The sequence below is a fragment of the Erinaceus europaeus genome, chromosome 2, assembly GCF_950295315.1.
Source record: "Erinaceus europaeus chromosome 2, mEriEur2.1, whole genome shotgun sequence".
Classification (NCBI taxonomy): Eukaryota; Metazoa; Chordata; class Mammalia; order Eulipotyphla; family Erinaceidae; genus Erinaceus; species Erinaceus europaeus.
In genome coordinates this window covers 126,154,758-126,178,662 of record NC_080163.1, presented here as the reverse complement: position 1 = coordinate 126,178,662, position 23,905 = coordinate 126,154,758, and the positions used below count along the sequence as shown (strand labels likewise).

At 37.5% G+C, this 23,905-nt stretch overlaps 1 protein-coding gene across 1 annotated transcript; it reads left to right on the top strand.

Moving 5' to 3' along the window:
- The first annotated feature begins 6,831 nt into the window (after positions 1-6,831).
- DYNLRB2 (dynein light chain roadblock-type 2) lies at positions 6,832-22,242 on the top strand. The gene is made up of 4 exons (XM_016185361.2): positions 6,832-6,918; positions 9,078-9,153; positions 19,756-19,923; positions 21,673-22,242. Exons 1-4 carry the CDS (start codon positions 6,916-6,918, stop codon positions 21,714-21,716), a joined length of 291 nt encoding a protein of 96 aa, XP_016040847.1. The 5' UTR covers positions 6,832-6,915; the 3' UTR covers positions 21,717-22,242.
- The last annotated feature ends 1,663 nt before the right edge of the window (positions 22,243-23,905 follow it).

Below are 23,905 nucleotides of genomic sequence, written 5' to 3'. Positions count from 1 at the left end.
ATCAGAAATCACTGATTACTTTAAAATTAACTAATAACTGGTGTTCCTTAATTGATGTGCTTAGACTAGCTACATATAATCACTGGCATATCAGGATTTAATTCTATTACTATGTTATTTGTTCCCAGAATATTTCATTTCTTTTCCATCCCACTGTTGGCCCTTACCATTTTTATTATTTGAACAATTTTAGTATTCCATTATAACTGCATTATTGTGCTATTTTAATATATCTGCTTGTATAATGTGTGATAGCTACTCTAGAGATTATATACCTTAGTATTACAGTCTACCTGGAATCAATACTTGGACACTTAAATGGGATATAAGATCCAGGGGCCCAGCAGTGGTTCACCCCGTTAAGTATATATAGTAGTATGAGGAAGAACCCATGCAAAGACTGGGTTCCAGCTCCCCATCTGCAGCAGGGATACTTCACGAGCGGTGAAGCAGGTCTACAGGTATCTTATCTTTCTCTCTCACTCTCTGTCTCTCCTTCCTCTCTCAGTTTCTCTCTGTCCTAGCAAATGAAAAATAGAAAGAAAAAAAAAGGAAAAAAGTGTCCACCAGGAGTGGTGAATTTGTAGTGCCAGCACCAAACCCAGCAATAAACCTGGAGGCAAAAAAAAATCCTTCAAATGTCCTTTTACATTCCCCAATTTATGTTGTAGTTATATTACATATTTAATTTATATATTTGAAAGTCACAAAGTTATAATTCTTTATTTCAACCAGCAAACAATTATTGAATCCTAAAGAGTAGAGTAGAGGAACAATCTATTAAAAGGTCATGAAATTTTACCACATAAAAAGTTCCAGTGGGGATAGAGAGCATAATGGTTATGCCTGTGGCTCCAAAGTCCCAGGTTCAATCCACTTCACCACCACAAGCCAGAGCTGAGCAGTGCTGTGGTTATAAATAAATAAATAACATAAGGAGAATGTGGGCCCTTGTGAGGCATGGGAGGCTGATAGGGAGGACAAAGCCCTAGAGAGCCAAGGGCCCCCTGCTCTACCCGGGTGGGGGAGGCTGATGGCCTGACTGTACCTCCAGGCACCCGTTTTTCCACAGGCAGTCCTCACCACACCCAACCCTCAGCTTCATAGATCCCCACACTGCCCCATTCTCTGAAAGGAGGTTGAACCAAAATACCACTGGAGGGAGATGGGTCCGGCAATGGTTACATCCTAGAATGTTCCTAGCTATGAACACAGAATGTGAGCTGAGACTTACAAGGATGCAGAGGTTACACAGACTCCCACACAGAATACAGGCCTCAGATAAAATCAATGGGGGTTATAGTTAGGTTATATTTTTCCCATATTTTGGAGTTCCTCTCTTCCCTGATACAGCTTTCTAGCCCTATTTCCAACTCTGACAGTATCTCCCCAGGCAATACCTTTGGTCTACCTGTATGTTAGCTGTCTGGAGCAGACAAAAATTAGTAAAGTTATGGGCCCCTTGGAGTATACCTAAAATAGACCTACTAGCTTTTTCCAAAATGGAAACCTCAAATCTTATCTATTATATTCTTGCCCTTAGGTTCCTGATTATTAAACAATTTCTTTCTTCTTTATAGCTTAATGCTTTTTCAGCCACAAGTTGCAGATGCTACCATGATGCCAAACTGACTTCCCAGGGCAAATGACCCCACCAATATACCCTGGAGCCCCACTTCTCCAGAGCCCTGCCCCACTAGGGAAAGACAGAAACAGGCTGGGAATATGGATTGACCTGCCAATGCCCATGTTCAGCAGAGAAGCAATTATAGAAGCCAGACCTTCCACATTATGCATCCTATAAGGATTCTGAGTCCATGCTCTCAGAGAAATAAACAATAGGGCAGCTTTGAAGAGATGGAATTGGATACAGAACTCTAGTGGTGGAAATTGCGTGAAATTGTACCCCTCTTTTTAAAAATATTTATTTATTCTCTTTTGTTGCCCTTGTTTTATTGTTGTAGTTATTATTGTTGTTGTTATTGATGTCATTGCTGTTGGATAGGACAGAGAGAAATAGAGAGGAAGGGAAGACAGAGAGGGGGAGAGAAAGACAGACACCTGCAGACCTGCTTCACCGCCTGTGAAGCGACACCCCTGCAGGTGGGGAGTCGGGGGGGCTCGAACAGGAATCTTTATGCTAGTCGTTGTGTTTGGTGCCACCTGCACTTAACCTGCTGCTCTACCAGATGACTCCCTAATTGTACCCCTCTTATCCTATGGTCTTTTCGATATTTTGTATTTCATATAAATTAATAAAAAAGGAAAGGAAATGAAAAAGAATAAAGTTCATTATCAACTCTGAGATAATGAGAAATTAATATGGAAACTGCTTGGTGTAACTTAAAGTTTAAAAATGGTATGGGGATGTGATTTGAATTAGATGAATTACAAGTAATGAATATTCTAAATGGGCAACAGATAAAAGGGAATAAAAGAAGGGAAGGATAAACTTTAGTGATAAATTCAATAACATAAGTGATGCGTACTTTTTCTAGAAAGGACAGGAAGGAAATAAGATTGAAAAGATGAAAAAGAAAAAAATGGGAAGGGAGTATGAAGGAAAAGACTACAGAAGCTAAAAATGAAAGAAAGGGAAGGTGAGAGAGAGGGAATGAGGAAAGATAGACTAAATAAAGAAAAAAATATTATTAAATTATTGGTTGGTATCTGGCATAAGACCAGTATTTCGTTCATGAAATTTATTTATTTATTTATTTATTTATTTATTTATTTTTATTGTTACTTTAACCAGAGTACTAGTCAGCTCTGATTAACAGTAGTACTGGGGATTAATCCTGGGACTTTGCAGCCACAGGAGTTAAAATCTTTTGCACAACCATTTTGCTATCTCCCCAATTCTACAAACCTGTAATTTAAATCTCAAATCAACCCTCTAAGTGGATATTACCTTTCCTGTTTTATAAATGCAGAAACTAAAGTTCTGAAAATTTATTTCACTCAAGGAAACATAGCTACAAACATCAACATTAACTGCATGCAACTCGAAGTTTTGTGCTCTAAGAAACCATTTAATCCAACTGGGAGGATTCCCTTAAGAGAAGTAAATGCTGATGTTACACTTAAGTCCTGGAAAGAATTACCCCAGAGGGTATCTTTGTCATAAGAATAAGTATAAAATAGCTGATCTTCTCCAAGCCTAAGTCTATATTCTGTAATCCTTGGACATTGGGTCAGTGATGTGGAATACTTATTGTTATCACTGACATATTTTGCTGTACTATTAAGGAGCATTTCCAAAGCGTCTAGAGTACAGTTTTTGGAGCAAACCCATCATATTATGAGGAGAAATTATATTAGAAGTCAATAAATACAGCCTTACCTTATATATAAGGAAATAAGCACAAAATATAGCCCATGGTCCAGGTTTGGTATTTAAAATTAGTAACTATGTGAAAGACAGATATATGGGCTGGTATAAGAAATCCCGAGAAAAACCTCAAAATTATGGAGCCTCGTAGATTTCTTCAAGTTAAACAGAAGCAATTTAATCAAAAATAGAGACCCCAAACAAAAATCATCTCATTTCAATAAAATCAAACGTTAAGGAATAATGCCAGAGGTAGATAACATAATGGTTATTCAAAGAGACTCTATGCCTGAGCCTCCAAAGTCCCAGGTTCAACCCCCTACACTGCCATAAGCCAGAGCTGAGTAGTGCTCTGGTAAAAAAAAAAAAAAAAAAAAAAAGTTAAAGAATAGTAGACTGTGTCTTCATATATGCAAGTTTTAAGGTCACTTCAGAGTACTTGAAAGACTTATTTGCTAACTAAGTTCTTAGTTTGGACCAAACGCAGTGGGAAGGAAAGAGAAAGAAAAAAAAAAGGGTTCACATACCCTCACTATGAACTAACAATGGTAGGGACTGCCTTACTCTCTGAAGGGAGGTTGAGACATCTTACTATGCCATTTAAGACTGGTTCTGAAACACATGCAGCCTAAAATGTTCCCAGCCATGACTATGGACTGTGAGCTCAGTCTGATAGGGATGCAGAGGTTGTACAGGTTCCAGTGCTAAGTATGAAGAGAGCCCTGGGTTAGATTATTGTGGTAAACAGTTAGTTCAATTTATATATTTTCTTAGAGTTTGCAAACAGTTCTCTGCCCTAATCCTGCTTCCTATTTTTATTCTCAACTCTGACACCATTTGCCCATACAATATTTCTGGTTTACCCCCTCCCTTACTCCCATGTTAGCTCTCAAGCTTAAGCAAAGATTATTAAGACATAAGCTCCTAAGAACATTCCTAAACTAGACTTCATAGCTTCCTTCTACTCTAAGGTTCCCTACTTTCTTCTGCTCTATTCCTACTTTATGGTTCCTATTTATTCAACACTTTGTCCTGTTTTCCATCTTACTTCATTTCAACCACTAAGTTCCAGATGCTATTATGATTCTATCCTGCCTTCACTGGGCAGACCACCTCACTGATGCTTCCTGAAGTCTTGCCTCTCCAGAGCCCTACAAGGGGAAGATAGAAACAGGCTGGGGGTATGGATCCACCTGCCTACACTCGGGTCCAGCAGAGAAGCAATTACAGAAGTCAGAAATCCCACCTTCTGTACCCCAAAAATAATTTTGGCCCATACTCTCAGAGGGGTAAAAAAAAATACGGTAGTTTCCAATGAAGGGGATGGGACAGAAATCTGGAGGTGAAAACTATATGGAATTACATCCCTATTGTCTTACAACCTGATAAGTCAATATTAAGTAACTGATAAAAATTTTAAAAGCAAAGAGAAAGAAGTTTCATATATATTGTCAGTAGACTAGGGAACATGTCAGACACTGTCAAGATGCTTGAGAAAGCACAGCTCTGGATATTCATTATAGTTCAAAAAAAGCATAAAAATTAAACCAAGCTACTTCCAAGGAATAATTAGAAGTTAAAATCGATAAGGAGAAAATGGCTTATATTCTCCTCATTGATTTCCTGAGGCAAACTTGACTGCTGGCTGAAAGTCTGTTTGGCTACATTTTATTACTTTTTCAGCAGTTAGGTACTCCCATCAGTGCCTTTCATGCTATAGTCTTTCTTTGCTTTAATCACAGCCATCAGCTGTTGAATGAGTTTGACACCCTGGCTCAAGACACAAGGGAATTCACCCTCTGTGAATACACAGTTCCTTCATTAAAGCTGATTGGCATAACAGATATGGTGCACTGCTACTAACTTTTATAAACAAAACACAGGGCTGCACAATTAAACAGGCATCTCTTTGACTAGAAACTATCAGAGAGTCCAATAATCTTTACACAATTCAGTCAGTAATACTATAAATTACTAAAAATAGCCTACATTCCTCCATTATGTCTGTCCCAAGCTATCTTGGGAAGGAGATTAATTAGCTGTTGTGTCTTGATTTTCTGAGAAGCGTAATTTTCTTAAGAGGAAAACAGAGAATGACAATGACCAGAATCATCACCCCACCACCACCACCAAAAAAATCAATTAGTAAGTAAGTTCTTTTGAGAAGATCTAAAACTTCCCAAAGTGGTTCTGTACATAGTAAGATGACATATTCTAAGTTGAAGTGGATCACTTAGTTAAAAGTCATCACAAGTTCAAAACTGTGCTAGAATAGCAATAAACACACATTCTTAGCAAGGAACATGCTTTGTTTGGTGCAGGGCTGTTTTCTGGAAATAGCAGCACAAACTGAATCAGTATTATCAGAAGTAATTATAGCATGGTCCCTATGAAGATGCAGTTCCAAGTTAGAGCTCATAGTCATAATCAGTGTTTGCTCTCTTCCATCTCCTTGGACTTGATTTTTACTCCAGTCACAAAATTTTCCTGCCAGGTTTCACACATCCTTGAGTGTTTTCTCCCAGGCTACAAAGACATTATCAATGTCTTTCAAAAGATGAAGAAACTTCTGACCCTCCCTAGATGAACTTACATAACTGTTTCCTCCATAGGTTCCTTAAATACCCAGTATAGCACTCATCTGTGTTAATTTGTAAAATCTTTAGAACTATCACTGACAACTAAACTATCACTGACAACTTTTTCAGCAACTAAAGATGTTTGCCTGAAAACAAGTATCTTAATGTAATGAAAAAAATTACAGGTAAGCAGAAATTCAACTGAGTAGAGAACACTAAGGCTCAAGTAGTACTACAGCTATTTGAGAACTTAAGATATAAAACAGGGTTTACCCTACTGTTTTGGGGGGTGCAGAATGGGGATTTTACTATATACTGATAAATATACATAAAATTATACTACTTGAAAATGTGGTATATCTTTTCTTCAACTGGAAAAAAGCCTATAGGCATAGGAAAAACCTTTCAATTTGGTACAATTCAATGTCACAAAACAGCAGCCTGACACCAGCCAGCTCACGTGGCTCAACTCTAGGACCCCTGTATGTTTGCTCCAAAGCATGTGTTATATTTAGAGATGCTACCTTTGTTATGCTTTCTCTGTCTCTCCAGCTATAATGTTCCCAAGCCCAGAGGAGACTGATACTGGAAAGGAGACATTCAACGTTCAAGAAACCATTCCTGGATTAGGAAGTGGCTATTACATTAATGCATTCCTCCAGGAACACATGAATAAATAAACCAGTCCAAGATGCTCAAAGCTGGTCCGGGACCTTCTTGTCTTCAGGGCCATCACCTTAAAGGCTAGAGTGTGCCCCAAGTAAATACCTGGGTCCCCTGGGCGCCATCTCTGCCTAACACTGTGAGAAGTAACAGGGTCAGTCCAGGGCGGAAGAATCATGCCTGGCTTCTGCCAGACTCACAAATGCGCAAGCGCCTTCCCAGTGTTTCCGGGAAGTTACTCCCTCCCACCCCACCTCCGTCTCTTAGCAACAGCTGGAAGCGTTGTTGACAACCAGGGCAGCAGTGGCTAAGGACTGAGCCCCAGGACTCACCGCTGGCACCATGGTAATTCTGGGGTCCCTGCCCTCTCTCTGCAACCTGCCACTCCAAGGACGCCCACCAGTGGGGACCTTAGCTGCCTGCTCCTGGATGACCCAGATCCATTCCATCCCAGAGTCTGGAGGACCAAAAAGGAAAACTTGTGGGCAGGAGGACAGGCTGGGGGGGGGGGGGGGTTAGGGAGAGGGAGTTGCTTTTGGTGAAGAGTCAAGAAAATGAAAAGAAATTGAGGGGATGAAAGAGCTTAAGGCAATGGGGTGAGAGAATAAAATTAAAAAGTCATTATATATATATGTATACACACACACACACACACACACACACACATATATATATATATATATATATATATATATATATATATATATATGGATTCATTAGAATGCTAGTTGTAAAGAGCTGTGGAATTGTCTTTCAGACATTTGTTAAAATGTCATAAAGTTCTGATCCCCTGTATAACTATTGGGCTTTATCTCAGTATTGCTCAAAGTGAAATGCAAACAACAGATTAGATGCCCCAGAAATACAAAATAACAGAGTGAACACCTGAGAAATTTATTTCTTCTTTTTTTTCCCCAGCCTTTAGTTTATATACTGGATAAAAAATCTGGCACTATTATGTCATTAGCATTACATTTGGTAATTTTGATTTTCACCTGAAGTACAGACGCTGGGATCAGAACTTTCATTGGGGGTATAATTCAATATGTTCTCTCTTCACTTGTATGTGTTTTGTGGCCATTATTGTTTATGACAAATGATACCACATTTCCATTTTTGGTAGTGATATACAATTGCCTTTTAAATATTTAAGCCTTTAGAATTAATGTAAAGAACATTTTAGATAAATAGTATAGATGACATTCATAATAGCAAAAGTTATGTATGTATTACATGAATTCCTCATATTCATGAAACGCTTGCTATAGTAAAAGAAAGAGGAGTTTTCTCCTCCCCATATTAGGTGCAAAGAAAACTGTCTTGACTGTAGTACATACAGTGTACACAACTATAGGACATAATGCTTGCTCAACTGCATAATGTTGAAAGGGGAAAAAAATCACAAACCCTCACTAAGAGACTACAGAAGACTGCTTGAATTCAGAATATCCAGTGATTACTCAGTTAACAATATACAGTTTAAAAAATATTACTCTTAATGTAAGCATTTGTAGACAGGAAGAAAAGAGATACTATATACTCCGTGCATACAAATCACTAAGAAAACAAGTTTAAAATCTATGAATGAGGTTCCAGTAAAAATATTTATGGATAAAAATTCAGCTTACCCTGAAGCCCTGGCCATAGTTAAACCAAAAGAGTCCTAGAATCCAGAATTATGGGATTCATTTACAGAATATCCTGACTGTAGTAACCCAAACTAACAATTGGGTTAATACTTAGCTTGAGAATATTTCTTATTAAAGAATACTACTAGGAATATGGAGACTCTGTAAATACTGAAAAAAACTTGTGTAAATGTGGGAAAATGTGTATATATATGTATATGTATATATGTATATATATATATATATATATATATATATCCAGAAAATCATTGAGTGAAAGATGCTTGAGAGAAGATTTCTGTCCAACATAAAGAATTTTTTTTTTTCTGAGGGGATTGGGCAGTAGCGCAGCTGGTTAAGGACCAGGTGGAGGATTCCAGTTCCAGCCTCCAGCTCCCCACCTGCACGGGAGTTGCTTCACAGGTGGTGAAGCAGGTCTGCAAGTGTCTATATTTCCTTTCCCCTGTCTTCCCTTCCTCTCTCAATTTCTCTCTCTCCTATCCAACAACAGTGACAGCAATGAAAATAATAATAATAACCACAATAACGATTTAAAAAATAAAGGTTGTACCTACATTTTAAAAATTAGAATTTTTTCCAGCAAGAAGAGATAAACATGTGGTGCTTCAGAGGCAGTAAACTTCTGCTTCTAGAAGTGTTTAGACCAAGAGATTTTTCATGGTTGATTGTAAGGGGTCTTTCTTATATGGGCTTATATGTAGGACCTGAGAAATTTTAAAGCTGTCTTCCAAAGAGAAGAGAATATTTCCAGTATCTCAAATGACAAAGAGAGATGTCTCCCTAAGTATTCTTTACTTTAGGACTGGGGTCACCATAAGATCTTTTTCAGTTAACTGCCTTCTGGGTCTCTTCCAGACAGAGGTGGAGGAAACATTAAAGAGGATTCAGAGTCATAAAGGAGTCATTGGAACAATGGTTGTAAATGCAGAAGGTAAATCTAATTACTCTATTATCCTGATACGTGGAATCCACTCATGAACCTGTTTGTGCTGCCACACCTTAAGACAAACATCTTAGAATCTGAAATAAAAAGCACCGTTCTTCTATTTTAGCTATTTAGCTAAGTCATCTATTTATAAAACATTATCTATTACATGCCAAGTATTCTGCTCAGAGTTAGGTATGTAAGTAGGAGTAAGATATGTCTAGAAATATCTATATATCTAAGAAACACTATACACTGTCTAATTTTTAAACCTTCTATAATATTCTTCTAGCATTTTTTACAAATATCATTAAAACTATTATGATAAAGAAAATCTCATTGTGGGAGATATTTTCTTCATTTTAACATCAAATGTAAAACAATTTTGGCCTTCACTTTAAATGAAATTGCTGGTTTACCATATTTGACTAAAAATTGATAATTTAAATTTAAAAATCATGGTATATTCCTTCTGACTATCATGTAAGGAGAACCAATATATTTCAACCTATGAAATCTGTTGACTTCTACCAGAAATTTGCTCTCCAGCCATAAATCCCTACTAACAATCTTAAAAGCATTTACTCTGGCATATGTTCTCTGTCAGCCCTGCTGGTAAGCTCTTCAAGACTCCTCCTGCTTTCATTGCTAGTTGTGGCATTTGTAAAAAAACAAGAGGTACTACTATTCCAAGAGCATCCATTGAAATAAGAAGAGCTGTTTTATGTAACACATGGAACCCGGGAATTTGGCACACTGCCAACTTTGTGCTTGGCAACAGAATTTCACAACCAATCATTATTTTGGAGCAAACACATCAATAAGTATTTATCAAGAAACAACCAACTGGGATTAACCCCTGAACATTAACCCCTTATCATTCAAAATTAAAAATGACCTACTTTACTGATAGTTGTAATAGTTACATGAAATAATAATTGTTAAGTACCTGATACCTAACATTTGATAGAATCATAATTAAATCGTTTCAAGAATATGGAAAGTTTTAGTTGATTGTACAGATAAAATGTGCATTTTATAATATCATAAAACAAAAATTAACTCAATGCTAAATAAAATATAACACAGTTTGAATTTAGTTGTGAGATTTTAGATCAACCTAACAGTCAAGAGTCAACTAGTCAACAGACCCAGCTGCACTCATTTCAGTGCATAAACTCTATTCTCCTCAGATGGCCTGTCTGTGCAACTTCATATAGGTCTGTATTCATTTCCATTGGCTGCTGCAACCCACTTAGTGGCTTAGAAGATTAGAAGTGTATTTCAGTTCTGGAGTTGAGAAGTTGAAATCACTGTGTCAGCAGGGCCAGACTTTCTTTGAAGGTTTTACTTCCTTTACTTTCACTCAGATTCTGGCAGTTTCCAGCAATCCTTGCTGTTCTGACTCACAGACACATGACTACATTCTCTGCTCCATTGTCACGAGGCATTCTCCTCTCTGTTCTCCTCTTACAAGAATCTCAGTTATTGGTGTAGGGCCCATCCAAATCTAGTGTGGCCTTACCTTAACTAATTAACATCTATAATTACCTTAATTTCAACTACAGTCACCTTCTAAGGTATGGAGTAAATTTGAGATTTGGGATACACTACTCAGCCCAGTACAAATGCATTTATCTGTGCCACCCAAGAAAATTCACCTACTATGTTACTAAAATTGTCTAGACAATCTTAGTCTAAATTTCATAATCTTGGTAATATGCATCTATCTGAAAAATATCTTTACTCTGAGCTGTGATTCCACAGCTAGGATTTATCCTAAGCAGTGGTTAAAAAAATATTCAGTATATAATGAGGATAGTCACTGAGACACCATATTTCTATTATAAATAATACAAATAAATAAATGAAAAGGCAAATAACTAAATAAATCTCTCCCAACAGTGGGAAAGATTTTACAGTATGAAATACTACTTGGTTAAACATTAATTACTCTGTTAAATTTGGATATAGTGATGATCATAGGAAACTACTCATAATATATAGTTAAAAGTATTAAACAAAGCAATAGCTGCACTTCATAATAAGCACTATACACTTGGGCACACATATCCAACTAAAATAAATATAGACTAAAGGGGCAAGATATGGTGATTATTTGAGTGACAACATTAAAGTAATTTTCTTTTTTTTAATATTTTTTATTTAAGAAAGGATTAATTAACAAAACCATAGGGTAGGAGGGGTACAACTCCACACAATTCCCACCACCCAGTCTCCATAACCCACCCCCTCCCCTGATAGCTTTCCCATTCTCTATCTCTCTGGGAGCATGGACCCAGGGTCATTGAGGGTTGCAGAAGGTAGAAGGTCTGGCTTCTGTAACTGCTTCCCCACTGAACATGGGCATTGACTGGTCGGTCCATACTCCCACTCTGCCTCTCTCTTTCCCTAGTAGGGTGTGTCTCTGGGGAAGCTGAGCTCCAGGACACATTGGTGGGGTCTTCAATCCAGGGAAGCCTGGCCAGCATCCTGGTGGCATCTGGAACCTGGTGATTGAAAAGAGAGTTAACATACGAAGCCAAACAAATTGTTGAGCAATCATGGACCCAAAGCTTGGAATAGTGGAGAGGAAGTGTTAGGGAGGTACTCACTGAAAATTCTAGTGTACTTCTGCTTTCAGGTATATATTTTGCAGTAGTTTATCGATACGTGTGAACATAAGCTCTCTCTCACAGAAACTGGTGTATATCTAGGTTATGGGACTTTGTTAGAAAGTGAACCACCTGAGATGAAATTAGAGTGTACTATAAAAGGAAAGGTCTCACCCGAGTAATGAATCTGAAGGGTTGTCATTCCACACGTAAAGTCTCTGGACACAGTCTGAGGTGAAGCATGTTGAGGTGGCAATCGTTGCATTGGTTAAGTTGTGATCGGCGGATGCAATATTATTTGGTATGGATTGGGAGAGGCATATGGGAAAGTGAGCCCTATCCAAGGGTTCCAGGACTGGGGGAAGTAGGGACTCTATAGTGGAGATGTGAGGTTCCTGCTGTCTTAGGGTTCAAAAAGACAATCGACAGTTAATGTTATCATCACATTATTTGGTAATTGGGCTAACTTTGAAAAGTCCTTTTGTTATGGTTTGCTGTACAGTATCCAGTATCTTGTATATAGCTGTGTTATTGGATGCTTCTAATCTACTTGGTCTAGGCTTTTGAGAGAGTCCACATATCAAATACACAGCCTATATATTAAAAATTTCAGTTTGTGTTTTGAAAAACTTTGAGACATACAATTGAATTTCCCCCTCATATTAACTACTGATTTATATGTCTACATTTTGCTAGAGTGTACATAAACACCATTCCCACCACCAAAAGACTGTGACCCACCCCTCGCACCCACTCCCACAGCCCATTGGCCCAGGAAGCTGCATGTCTAACCCTCACCACAGGGTTTTTACTTTGGTGCCCTACTTACAATTTGATCAGGTTCTGCTTTTAGTTTCCCTTTCAGATCTTCTTACTCAACTTCTGCTGATGAATGGGATCATCCCATACTCATCTTTATCTTTCTGACTTAGCTCACTTAACATAATTTCTTCTAGCTCTGTCAGAGAAGGTGGGTTCATTGTTCTTGCTAGCTGCATAGTATTCCATTGTGTATAGATACCACAACTTTCTCAGTCACTCATCTGTTGTTGGGCACCTGGGTTACTTCCAGGTTTTAGCTATTATGAATTGTGCTGCTATGAATATAGGAGTACACACCTCTTTTTGGTTGGGTGTCAGGGAGTCCTTGGGGTATATCCCCAGGAGAGGAATTACTGGATCATATGGAAGGTCCATGTCTAGCCTTCTGAGAGTTTTCCAGACTAGTCTCCACAGAGGCTGGACCAATTTACATTCCCACCAGCAATGTAAAAGGGTTCCTCTCTCCCCACAACCTCTCCAGCATTTGTTGCTGCTGTCCTTTTTGATGTATGCCATTCTTACAGGAGTGAGGTGGTATCTTAGTGTTGTCTTAATTTGCATTTCTCTGACAATCAGTGACCTAGAGCAGTTTTTCATATGTTTGTTAGCCTTTTGGATCTCCTCTGTAGTGAATGTTTTGTTCATATCCTCTGCCCATTTTTGGATGGGGTCATTTGCTTTTTTGGTGCTAAGTTTGCTGAGCTCTTTATATATTTTGGTGATTAGTTTCTTGTCTGATGTCTGGCATGTGAAGATCTTCTCCCATTCTGTGAGGAGTCTCTCTGTTTAATAGTTTCTTTGGATGTGCAGAAGCTTTTCAATTTGATGTAGTCCCATTGGTTTGTTTCTGCTTTAGTCTTCATTGCAGTTGGGTTTGATTCATCAAAGATGTCCTTGAGGTACAGGTGGGAAACTGTTTTACCAATGTTTTCTGCTAAGTATTTGAATGTTTCTGGTCTGACATCTAGGTCTTTGATCCATTTGGAGTTGATTTTTGTTTCTGGTGAGATAAAGTGGTTCAATTTCATTCTTTTGCATGTTACAACCCAGTTTTCCCAGCACCATTTATTGAAGAGAGCCTCCTCCTTCCATTTAATCCTTTGGGCCCCCTTATCAAAGATTAGATGTCCATAGGTGTGGGGATTTATTTCTGGGCTTTCAATTCTGTTCCACTGGTCTGTGTGCCTATTTTTGTTCCAGTACCATGCTGTTTTGATGATGATGGCTTTATAATATAGTTTAAGGTCTGGGCGTGTGATGCCTCCATTTCTGTTTCTTTTCCTCAAGATGGTTTTGGTAATTCTAGGTGTTTTCAGGTTCCAGATAAATGATTGTAGTGTTTGTTCTATTCTCTTAAAGAAGCTTGGTGGAACTTTGATGGGTATTGCATTAAATTTGTATATGGCTCTGGGGAGAATATTCATTTTGATGATGTTTATTCTTCCAATCCATGAGCATGGGATATCTTTCCATTTCTTGGTATCAGTTTCTATTTCCTTGAGTAGCAACTCATAGTTTTCAGCATACAAGTCTTTCACTTCTTTGGTCAACTTTATTCCTAGGTATTTGATTGATTTTGCTGAAACAGTAAATGGGAGTGATTACTGGATGTCTTCTTCAGATTTAGTGTTTGCATAAAGAAATGCCACTGGTTTTTGTACATTGATTTTGTAGCCTGATACCTTGCTATATTGCCTAACAACTTCCAGTCATTTTCTGCTGGATTCTTTAGATCTTTCTATGTATACTATCATATCATCTGCAAAGAGTGAGAGCTTGACTTCTTCCCTTCCAATCTGTATTCCTTTGAATTCTTTCTCTTGCCTGATTGCTATGGCAAGAACTTCCAATACTATGTTGAAGAGTAACAGTGACAGTGGACAGCCCTGTCTAGTCCCCGATCTGAGGGGGAATGCTTTCAGCTTCTGTCCATTGACTATGATGTTGGCTGTCAGTTTGCTATATATAGACTCCACTATCTTGAGGAATTTCCCATCTATTCCCATTTTTTGTAGAGTTTTGAGCATGAATGGGTGTTGGATCTTGTCAAAGGCTTTCTCTGCATCTATTGAGATAATCATGTAGTTTTTGGCTTTGCTTTTATTGATGTGGTGAATGACATTGATTGACTTACGGATGTTGAACCAGCCTTGCATTCCTGGGATGAATCCCACTTGGTCGTGATGAACAATCTTTTTGATATGTTGCTGTATCCAGTTGGCCAAGATCTTGTTTAATATTTTGGCATCTATGTTCATCAGAGATATTGGTCTGTAGTTTTCCTTTTTTGTTGTGTCTCTATCAGCTTTTGGTATCAGGGTGATGTTGGCTTCATAGAAGGTGGAAGGGAGTATTCCTGTTTCTTCAATCTTATGGAATAGCTTAAGAAGTATGGGTATTAACTGTTTCCTGAAAGTTTTGTAGAATTCGTTTGTGAAGCCATCTAGTCCAGGACTTTTGTTGTTGGGGAGATTCTTAATAACGGTTTCAATTTCTTTGTCTGTGATTGGTGCATTTAGATTTTGTAGTTCTTCTTGGTTCAGTTTTGGAAGTGCATAGGTTTCTAGGAATTGTTCCATTTCTTCCAGATTCTCTAGCTTGGTGGCATATAGTTCTTTATAGATTAAAGTAATTTTCATGAGGTTTCCCAATTTCCTTTGGTTTTCTTACCAAAGGCAACAAAATATTATTTTTTTATTTTCCTTTTTGTTGTCCTTGTTCTTTTTTATTGTTGTTATTGATGTCATCGTTGTTAGATAGGAAGATAGAGAGGGGGAGAGAAAGACAGACACCTGCAGACCTGCTTCACCACCTGTGAAGTGATTCCCCTCCAGGTGGTGAGCCAGGGGCTCGAACCAGGATCCTTAATGCTGGGTTCTTGCACTTCACACCACCTGCGCTTAACTCACTGTGCTACCACCCAACTCCCGAAAATATTATTTTTAATACCCATAACTTCCTCCAATTAATTTCTACTAAGATCAGGTTGTGAGAGAATTCTGGGCACTTGTCTGAAAGCCAAATTAACCTTTTTCTCAAAAATATAAATAAGGACTTTATTTTTATAGTCAGATTAATAATATCCTGAATATATTACCGGTATATTTATTAATAGCATTTATAAGTTGTATGACCAAGATTGTACGAAGATTCCTTTTCAACAGTATACTCAATTTTAGATGAAAGGGTCATTTATTATAGAGAAACTCTGCAGCTTTAAGAGATCCCAAGAAATTTAATACCGAAAATACATTATTTAACTAAGGTGTTATTTATTTTGTTTTTGCTTTCTACTGGCAGCTTTAGTCATATACTCAGAGGCAAATCATTTTAGCATAGTTTCAGATTTCATTTGCAGTTTGGTAGGCTTTCTACAGTGTTTATACATTTAGATCTCATCATATGCCATATTAAATATTGATAGAATTCTTTGGCTTTGGGAGTCGGGCTGTAGCTCAGCGGGTTAAGCGCAGGTGGCGCAAAGCACAAGGACCGGCATAAGGATCCCGGTTCGAGCCCCCGGCTCCCCACCTGCAGGGGAGTCACTTCACAGGCGGTGAAGCAGGTCTGCAGGTGTCTGTCTCTCTCTCTCCTCTCTGTCTTCCCCTCCTCTCTCCATTTCTCTCTGTCCTATCCAACAATGATGACAACTACAACAATAAGACAACAAAGGCAACAAAAGGGAATAAATAAAATAAAATAAAAAATTAAAAAAAAAAAAAGAATTCTTTGGCTTCACATTATTAACAGACACCCATTTTCTGACAATAGAGTAGATGTCAGTTTAGCACAATGCTATAGGTATAGGGTTTTATTAAGAGTAGATCCTTTGGTATAGGGTTTTATTAAGAGTAGATCCTTTGATAACAGTGTTTTCCCACTTATAAAACCACCTGTTTACAGTATTTTAGCACTGATCCCTAATTAGATGTTGTGTATGTGTGTCTCTGTGTGTATGTTTCCCAAGCAATCATATCCATCATTTTTTATATGTTTAAACGTGATTTTTGTAGGCTATTAACTTAAAATATTTCTGACATTTCTAGCAATCCAACATTAGAATTTCAGTAGATTTTATCAGTCATTCAACTTATTCCTTTTTTAAAGTATAATCTAAGGGGTCGGCAGTAGCACAGCTGGTTAAGTGCACATGGTGCAAAGCGCAAGAACCTGCTCAAGTATCATGGTTCCAGCCCCCGGCTCTAGCTCCCCACCTGCAAGTGGGGTTGCTTCACAAGCCATGAAGCAGGTCTGCAGGTGTCTTTCTCTCCCCCTCTGTCTTCCCCTCCTCTCTCGATTTCTCTCTGTCCTATCCAACAACAACGACATCAGTAACAACAGTAATAATAACAAAAACAACGATAAAAAAACAAGGGCAACGAAGGGGGAGGGAGGAGCCTCCAGGAGCAGTGGATTCCTAGTGCAGGCATCAAGCCCCAACAATAATCCTGGAGGCAAATGTATATATAATCTATCAACCCAAGTGCAAATATATATTTGAAGAGTATTAGCTTATTCAGATCATAAAGAGTACTATTTTAAAATAATGCCATAAATTCCACAAGATCAAGTTCATACTCTATGTTGTATGAATACCATTTTAGGAATTTACCCTATGCTCAATACAAATGCGAAAATGTCATGCATACTGCTATATTCTGTAGCTTTGTTTACAAATTCAGAGATGGAGAACAGATGAAAAGCCCCTTAGGAGGGCACATGAGTCATGTTTATTACAAACTATCCATTCAACAATCACGTTATATAGTCATTAATATGAATTACCTAGTCTTAAGATTACTGAAATTAAACCATTACCCAAGTGTATTAAGGGAAAGCAATTAAAATATCAAATAGAGAATAATGCAATTAAAATTAATAAAAATGAATACAAACATAAGCATGCTGAAACAGAATTGGAATATCACTAGAAGAATACTGTAAAGCCGGAAAGCAGTAGTTAATTCTCACATAAGATAAAACTGATTAACAAATTATTTTTAATTAACTCACATGGTACCATGCATGAGCTCAATAAATAATTGTTGATTGATTTTTCAAGTCTATAGTTGATATGAAAAACTTCAAGTTTCCATGGTATGTACTTATTATCCAAAAGGCTAATAATGTTTTACTTATTGACTTGGGTTATCAACAGACTAACCAAATAATCCTAGGCATCATATTCATAATCTTGTCTATTTTTAAAATGACTTATTCCAGTTGTATTTCTTGTTTTCACACTGAGAAATACAAACTTTGTAGTATAAAATGATTCATTAAAAATGTGCTCCTAAAGGATGAATCCTTGCTAAGTTGTAGTTTCCTGCTTGTGTTTTTTGGGACACACCTGAAATTTCATCACATGTGAAACAAATAACTGAGTTCCCAGAAAAAAGTTAGCTAGCAAAAAAATAATGTAGAAATTAACAAGTATTATAAAAAAAATTATTTCTTGACTCGATCCTACTATAAATAGTGCCCTCTAGCTGCTTTAACTTTTCTTAAATAAAATTTAAGTTAAAAAAATAAATTTTCTTAAAATAAATTAGTCTGTCATAAAGGCAAAAGAGAGGCTCTCAGTTTTGTGAAAAACTGGTTTAAAAATCCCCAGTTGATCTATCATATTGTTGCACTCTGGGAGTGCTCATCTTGTTTAAAGGGCTTAGAGCTACACTGTCTGAGTGAAAACCAAGAGACAGCTCTGATTAGGTGCCATATAAGTAAAATACCTAGCATAACACCTGTTACATAATAAGCACTGAGCATGAATGACCCAAATTTAACTGCATTGATTCGAGCTGAACTAAATTACACTTTCATATTTATCTACTCAGATCTTTTCCACTTAAGTTAATAGGTTCTGTTTAAGCTCACATAATGCAGCAATAAAGTGTACAAGTAGCCACATTTAATAATGCTTAAACTAAGAAGGAAAGCAAACCAGGGAATTCCCAGCAAAGCTATGGTGTCCTTAGTGCTTTATTTCCTAATATCAAATTTAAGTTTTCTAAATACTACATAAAGAGTTAAGTAGACGTCTTTGAAAGTTCCCTTTGATATACTCTCTCACATGTGCAGCCATATATCCCAATCTACTTCTGGCTCAGAGAAGTAAACTAGCACTGTGTCACAGACCATGAATTTTTTTTTTTTTTTTTTTTGCCTCCAGTGTTATCACTGGGGCTTGGTGCCTGCACTATGAATCCACTGCTCCTGGAGGATTCCCCCCACACACACTTTTGTTGCCCTTGTTGTTTATCATTGTTGCTACTATTATTGTTGTTATTGCTGTCGTTGGATAGGACAGAATGAAATCGAGAGAGGAGGGGAAGATAGAGAGGAGAGAGAAAGATAGACGCCTGCAATATGCTTCACTACCTGTGAAGCGACCCCCTCCAGGTGGGGAGCCTGGGACTCGAACCGGGATCCTTAAACCAGCCCTTGGGCTTTGCGCTTAACCCGCTGTGCTACCACCTGGCCCCCACAGACTATGAATTTTAAAGCTGACTTGTAGACAGGAAACTTGATGTAATGTATTTTGTGTAATAATATGTTAACTTTAGAATTGAAATAATTAACTTTCATATTTGTACACAAAAACATTCATCATACCATTATTTATATATATATATTGATTATGTATATATATATATGCACATACATACAAAAGACACACTCATATTCACACAATACCAAACAATCCAGCAATAAAGGGACTGATTATAATATGATATATCCATAAAGTAGTAGAATTTGCGACATTTTAAAATCACTCAGGAGGACACACTTGTATGCTTTCACTTAAATAAAAGAAAAGAGTAACAGTTGAACTTGTAGTTTGACACAACTGTACTGTAAAATACAAAAAAAATACAAAAAAAAATGATCAAAAGGAACTTGCTATCAATGAGTCATATCAAACCATCACTTTTTCTTCCTCTTTAGAAGTACCAGTATTTAAATTTTTTCAACAATGCACACATTGCTTTGATAACTTGAACAATTTGTTAGAGTTACGTTTATGAAAAAAAGAGAACAGAAAGTCACTTTGGCGCATTAGGTGTTGAGACTCAAACCTAGGATCTCACACAAGTTCTACACTCTTATCCATCTAGCCACCTTCCCATTTGCTTACAACTGCAATAACCCAAATTAAATCTTGTAACAGGCATTCCAATCCGAACAACCTTAGACAACTCAACAACAGTTCAATATGCAGGCCTTCTTCATCAACTGACAATGAAAGCCAGGAGTACTGTTCGTGATATTGATCCTCAGAACGACCTCACTTTTCTTAGGATCAGATCAAAGAAACATGAAATCATGGTAGCTCCAGGTAATTTAGTATTTCATCTCAAATGTAATGCATCCTTTCACTTTACTGCAGAAAAGCTGTGCTTCAAAGAAGGTAAATTCTAGATTTTAATATGCAACATGACACACACTAGTCTTCAATTCTGAAGTGAACAAGCTTGAATCTGAAAATTCCAACATGAAAATTTTGTGAAATTAGCAATTTGACCTTTGAAGAAGTTGGATGTTTCCTACTTGCATGTGTCAACAGTAATCCAAAAATTATAGGAGATACAAATCTTGTTTTAGATGAACTTAATTAAAACAAACTTTCTGTCCACAAAGATATAGTAAGGGTGGGTAAAGACCTATAAGGTTGTACTCCCTCCCTAGGGAAGAGTACATCCCCAGGTCTAGCAAAGACACCAGCCACCGAAATACTTCTTTCCTTAAAGGAATTGCATCCACAATGTTAGCAGATGTTAGAAAAAATAAAACGGCATTTGCTCCTAAATCTAGTGTACAAATAAGTGCCTTAACAATACATCTGTAAATTCAGAATTACAAACTAAATGTTTTTTCTACACCTGAATTCAGTCTTGTTTCACATTAGAAGATATGTACAAAAAGAAAGAAAGAAAGAAATATCTGATAGGGACAGGCTGAGCATATGGATCAACCTGTCAATGCCCATGCCCATCTGAGAAGCAATTAAAGAAACCAGACCTCCCACCTTCTGCACCCCATTATGATCCTGGCTGGGTCCTTGCTCCCAGAGAGATGAAGAATAGGAAAGCTTCCAACAGAGGGGATGGGATATGGAACTCTGGTGGTGGGAAATGTGTAGAATTTCACCCCTCTTATTCTATGTTTTGTCGATATTTTCTATTTTACAAATGATTTTTTTTTAAATGCTAAAGAAAAAAACTTATACCTGGAACTCTACCCCAGATTTTGGGGCTGGGTCCTAGCAGGTAAAAGGTACTTTTGAAAGTTGGGCAAGTAGTCAAGACAGGAAACTACTAGACTAAGTCAGGGGTAGGAAATGTCTGCCCCAAGGGCCATATAATCATTTGATCTGGCTCTACCAAGGCAACAACAAGTGTGACTCAAAATTCAATAAATGTAGGATCTTTTTTCATAGTAACTACAAATTTTTATGTTGATGATTTTGTATGGCCCATGAATAATGTCATAAGTATCCAGATGGCCTTTGAAAGAAAAAAATGTTCCCTACCCCTGGTCTAAGTGATATTTAGAAGAGAAAAGCTGATTAGCTGAAACATTTTTTTAATTTAATTTTTTTATGCAGTGCTAGGGAAAGAACCCAGGACTTTATGCATATGTGATAGCATTGAGCCATTTCATCAGCCCAGTCTTCTGTTCACATTTTTAGATAGAGACAGCAAAGAGAGAGAGAGAGATAGAGATAAAGAGAGAGAGAGAGAGATGGAGAAGTAAAAAAGACCACAGCACTGAAACTTTCTTCAGTGTAGTAGGGGCTGGGCTGGAATCTACACACTAAAGCAACACACTATCCAAGTGAGTTATTTTGCCAGTCCTGGTCCATATTTTTTAAGTGGGGGAGGGGGCAAAGGAGAAAAGGAGGTAGAAGACATACCAAAAGGAGTACTCCAACATCCTTGGTGCTGTTATGTAATGCCATGTGGTGCCAGGAATTGAATCAAAGTTCCCATACATGGTAAGGCATTGTCTTTATCTACTGAAGGATTTCCTGTGCTCCCTTAACTTTAATTTATAGTGGATTAATTTTGTCCATATTTCTTTGCAGATAAGGAATACCTCCTGATTGTCATTCAGAATCCATGTGAATAATGCTGCTGTGGTCACATCTGCTCTGTAATTCTGGATTAAATATACTTCGATGTCTAGTTAGTACTAGAATTATATTCCACTTTAACTTTCTGACTATTATTTTCTATTCTTACATATATATATCTATATGTCTTATTTTACTCTCTTTTGAATATACTGTAAATTTGTAATTTGAATATAAAATAAACTATAGTATGTTTCTCTCTCTCTTTTTTCCCTCCTAAGGCAATGCCCAGTTCTGGCTTATGGCAGCATTAGAAACTAAACATGAGACCTTAGAGCTTAAGGCATTAAAAAAGCATTTTGAATAATCACTATGATACCTCCTCATCTCCCCTTTGTCTCATTTTTAATACCCAAAAAGAATGATCCTAAGTCCATACTCCCAGAGGGATAAAGAAGAGAGAAAGCTATCAAGGGAGGAGATTGGATATGGAGTTCTGGGGGTGGGCGTTGTGTAGAAATGTACCCCTTTTATCCTATGGTCTTGTAATAGTTCCATCTTACAAATAAAAAATTTTTTAAAGATTCTAGTTTGAGAAAAGGATTAGAAGTAGCTTCTGGCTGATGTACCCCATGGGATATGATCAAATGTTCAATGTCAACTTTGTGACCTTAGCTATATTATAATAATAGCACAACTGAGGACTTCCAGGAGAGATGGCCATGAAGTACCAGGGCACAGATCAGTACCCCCCCAAAAAATAAAATGAATAACTACAACCATAGACCTTAACAGCATCCACCAGCTACAACTGAGACATCCACAGCTTCAGGTGGGGGCTCCCATGTGCTCTTGGGGTGAGAAATGGCATCGAAAGCCAAATACAAGAATTTAGTGCTCTGGGCTGCCCAGCATGGCACCATTTTTGCCTCTACATACATCAAGCAGTGGAGGGAGCACACAGCACTAGGAAGAGAGAAGGGAATTTACAACCTTTTAATCTTGGACTCAGGTTTTAGCCTTCTGTATTTCAGGCAAGAATACAAAAAAAAAAAAAAAAAAAAAAAAAAGGAGCATTTGCAAACATAAGAAAGCCCAAACCCAGCCCCCACCCCCTCCACCAAGGGAAATATATAAAGAGAAGCCTAGAGATCACAACAATAGCACCACCTGCTGGCCAGCAATAACCAGCACACTAAATGAATACACAGAAAAATACTAAACTTAATAGCTAGCCATAGCCTATAGAAATAAAGAGACTCTAAGAAATTACAGAGGTAGAGGGACTATCAGAGAAAAACTACAGGAAGCTCATTATGAAGACTCTTCAAGAATCTAAGCATATATGAAGAAACATAAGAGTTGAAACACTATTTCATTATGGAATTAAGAAAAGCAAAAGAAGAGCTCAGAACAGTTCTCTAAGAAACTAGAAAGCATGAAAGCAGAACTTCAGTCAGAATTCACTAAGCAGGAATCATGAAAAAACTTTCAAACAGAACTGCGGAGAGTGAAAGACAAACTGAAAGCTTAGGAAGTACATTCACTCATGCAGAAAAATTAATTTCCAATCTAGAAGATAGTTACTCCACTCTTTTAATTGAAAGATGAGGGAGAGGAAAAGTTTAGAAAGAATGAAGCAATGCTCTGTGAAATAGCAAACTCCATCAAAAGGTCAAATGTAAGAGTGATAGGAATAGCTGAGGATGAGGAGAGGGTCAAAGGACCAGAGACCATTTTCAGAGAAATTTTAGCTGAGAATATTCCTCACTTGGGCAGACCTCAGAACATACTTATTCAAGAAATAGAACACACGCACAGGGACATGAATGTAAAATGACCAACATCAAGACACATTAATGTAAAACTGTCAAAACTCAATTAACAAGGAAAAATATTGGCAGGCTTCTAGAAAAAACTAAAAGTGGTTAATAACCATATATGATAAGATTTAAACCTAATAAGCCTGGAATCCTAGTAGAAGTGCCTAAAGAAGGCATAAGTTCTCTAATGGATCAGACTTAGGTCAAATTAACTTGGCAGTATAGTAGGCCCAAAGAAAACAGATCCCAAAAACCTAATTCTGGTTGGGAACAACAAATGACACTCAATGCTTAAACAACTGGGAGAAAGTCTAAGGCCATAAGATAGAGGACTACAAAATCTGGATAAGGGCAAGAGGCTGGCTCACTTAATAATGACCTTTTTAGGGGGGCAGATCCAAGATGGCTACTCAGATCCAGAG

Excerpts from the sequence above, each read along its gene's own strand:
- DYNLRB2 (XM_016185361.2), top strand. Across the intron at positions 9,154-19,755 it reads AATGGTTGTAAATGCAGAAG|GCATTCCAATCCGAACAACC; the intron begins GTAAATCTAATT and ends ATCTTGTAACAG. Across the intron at positions 19,924-21,672 it reads TGAAATCATGGTAGCTCCAG|ATAAGGAATACCTCCTGATT; the intron begins GTAATTTAGTAT and ends ATTTCTTTGCAG.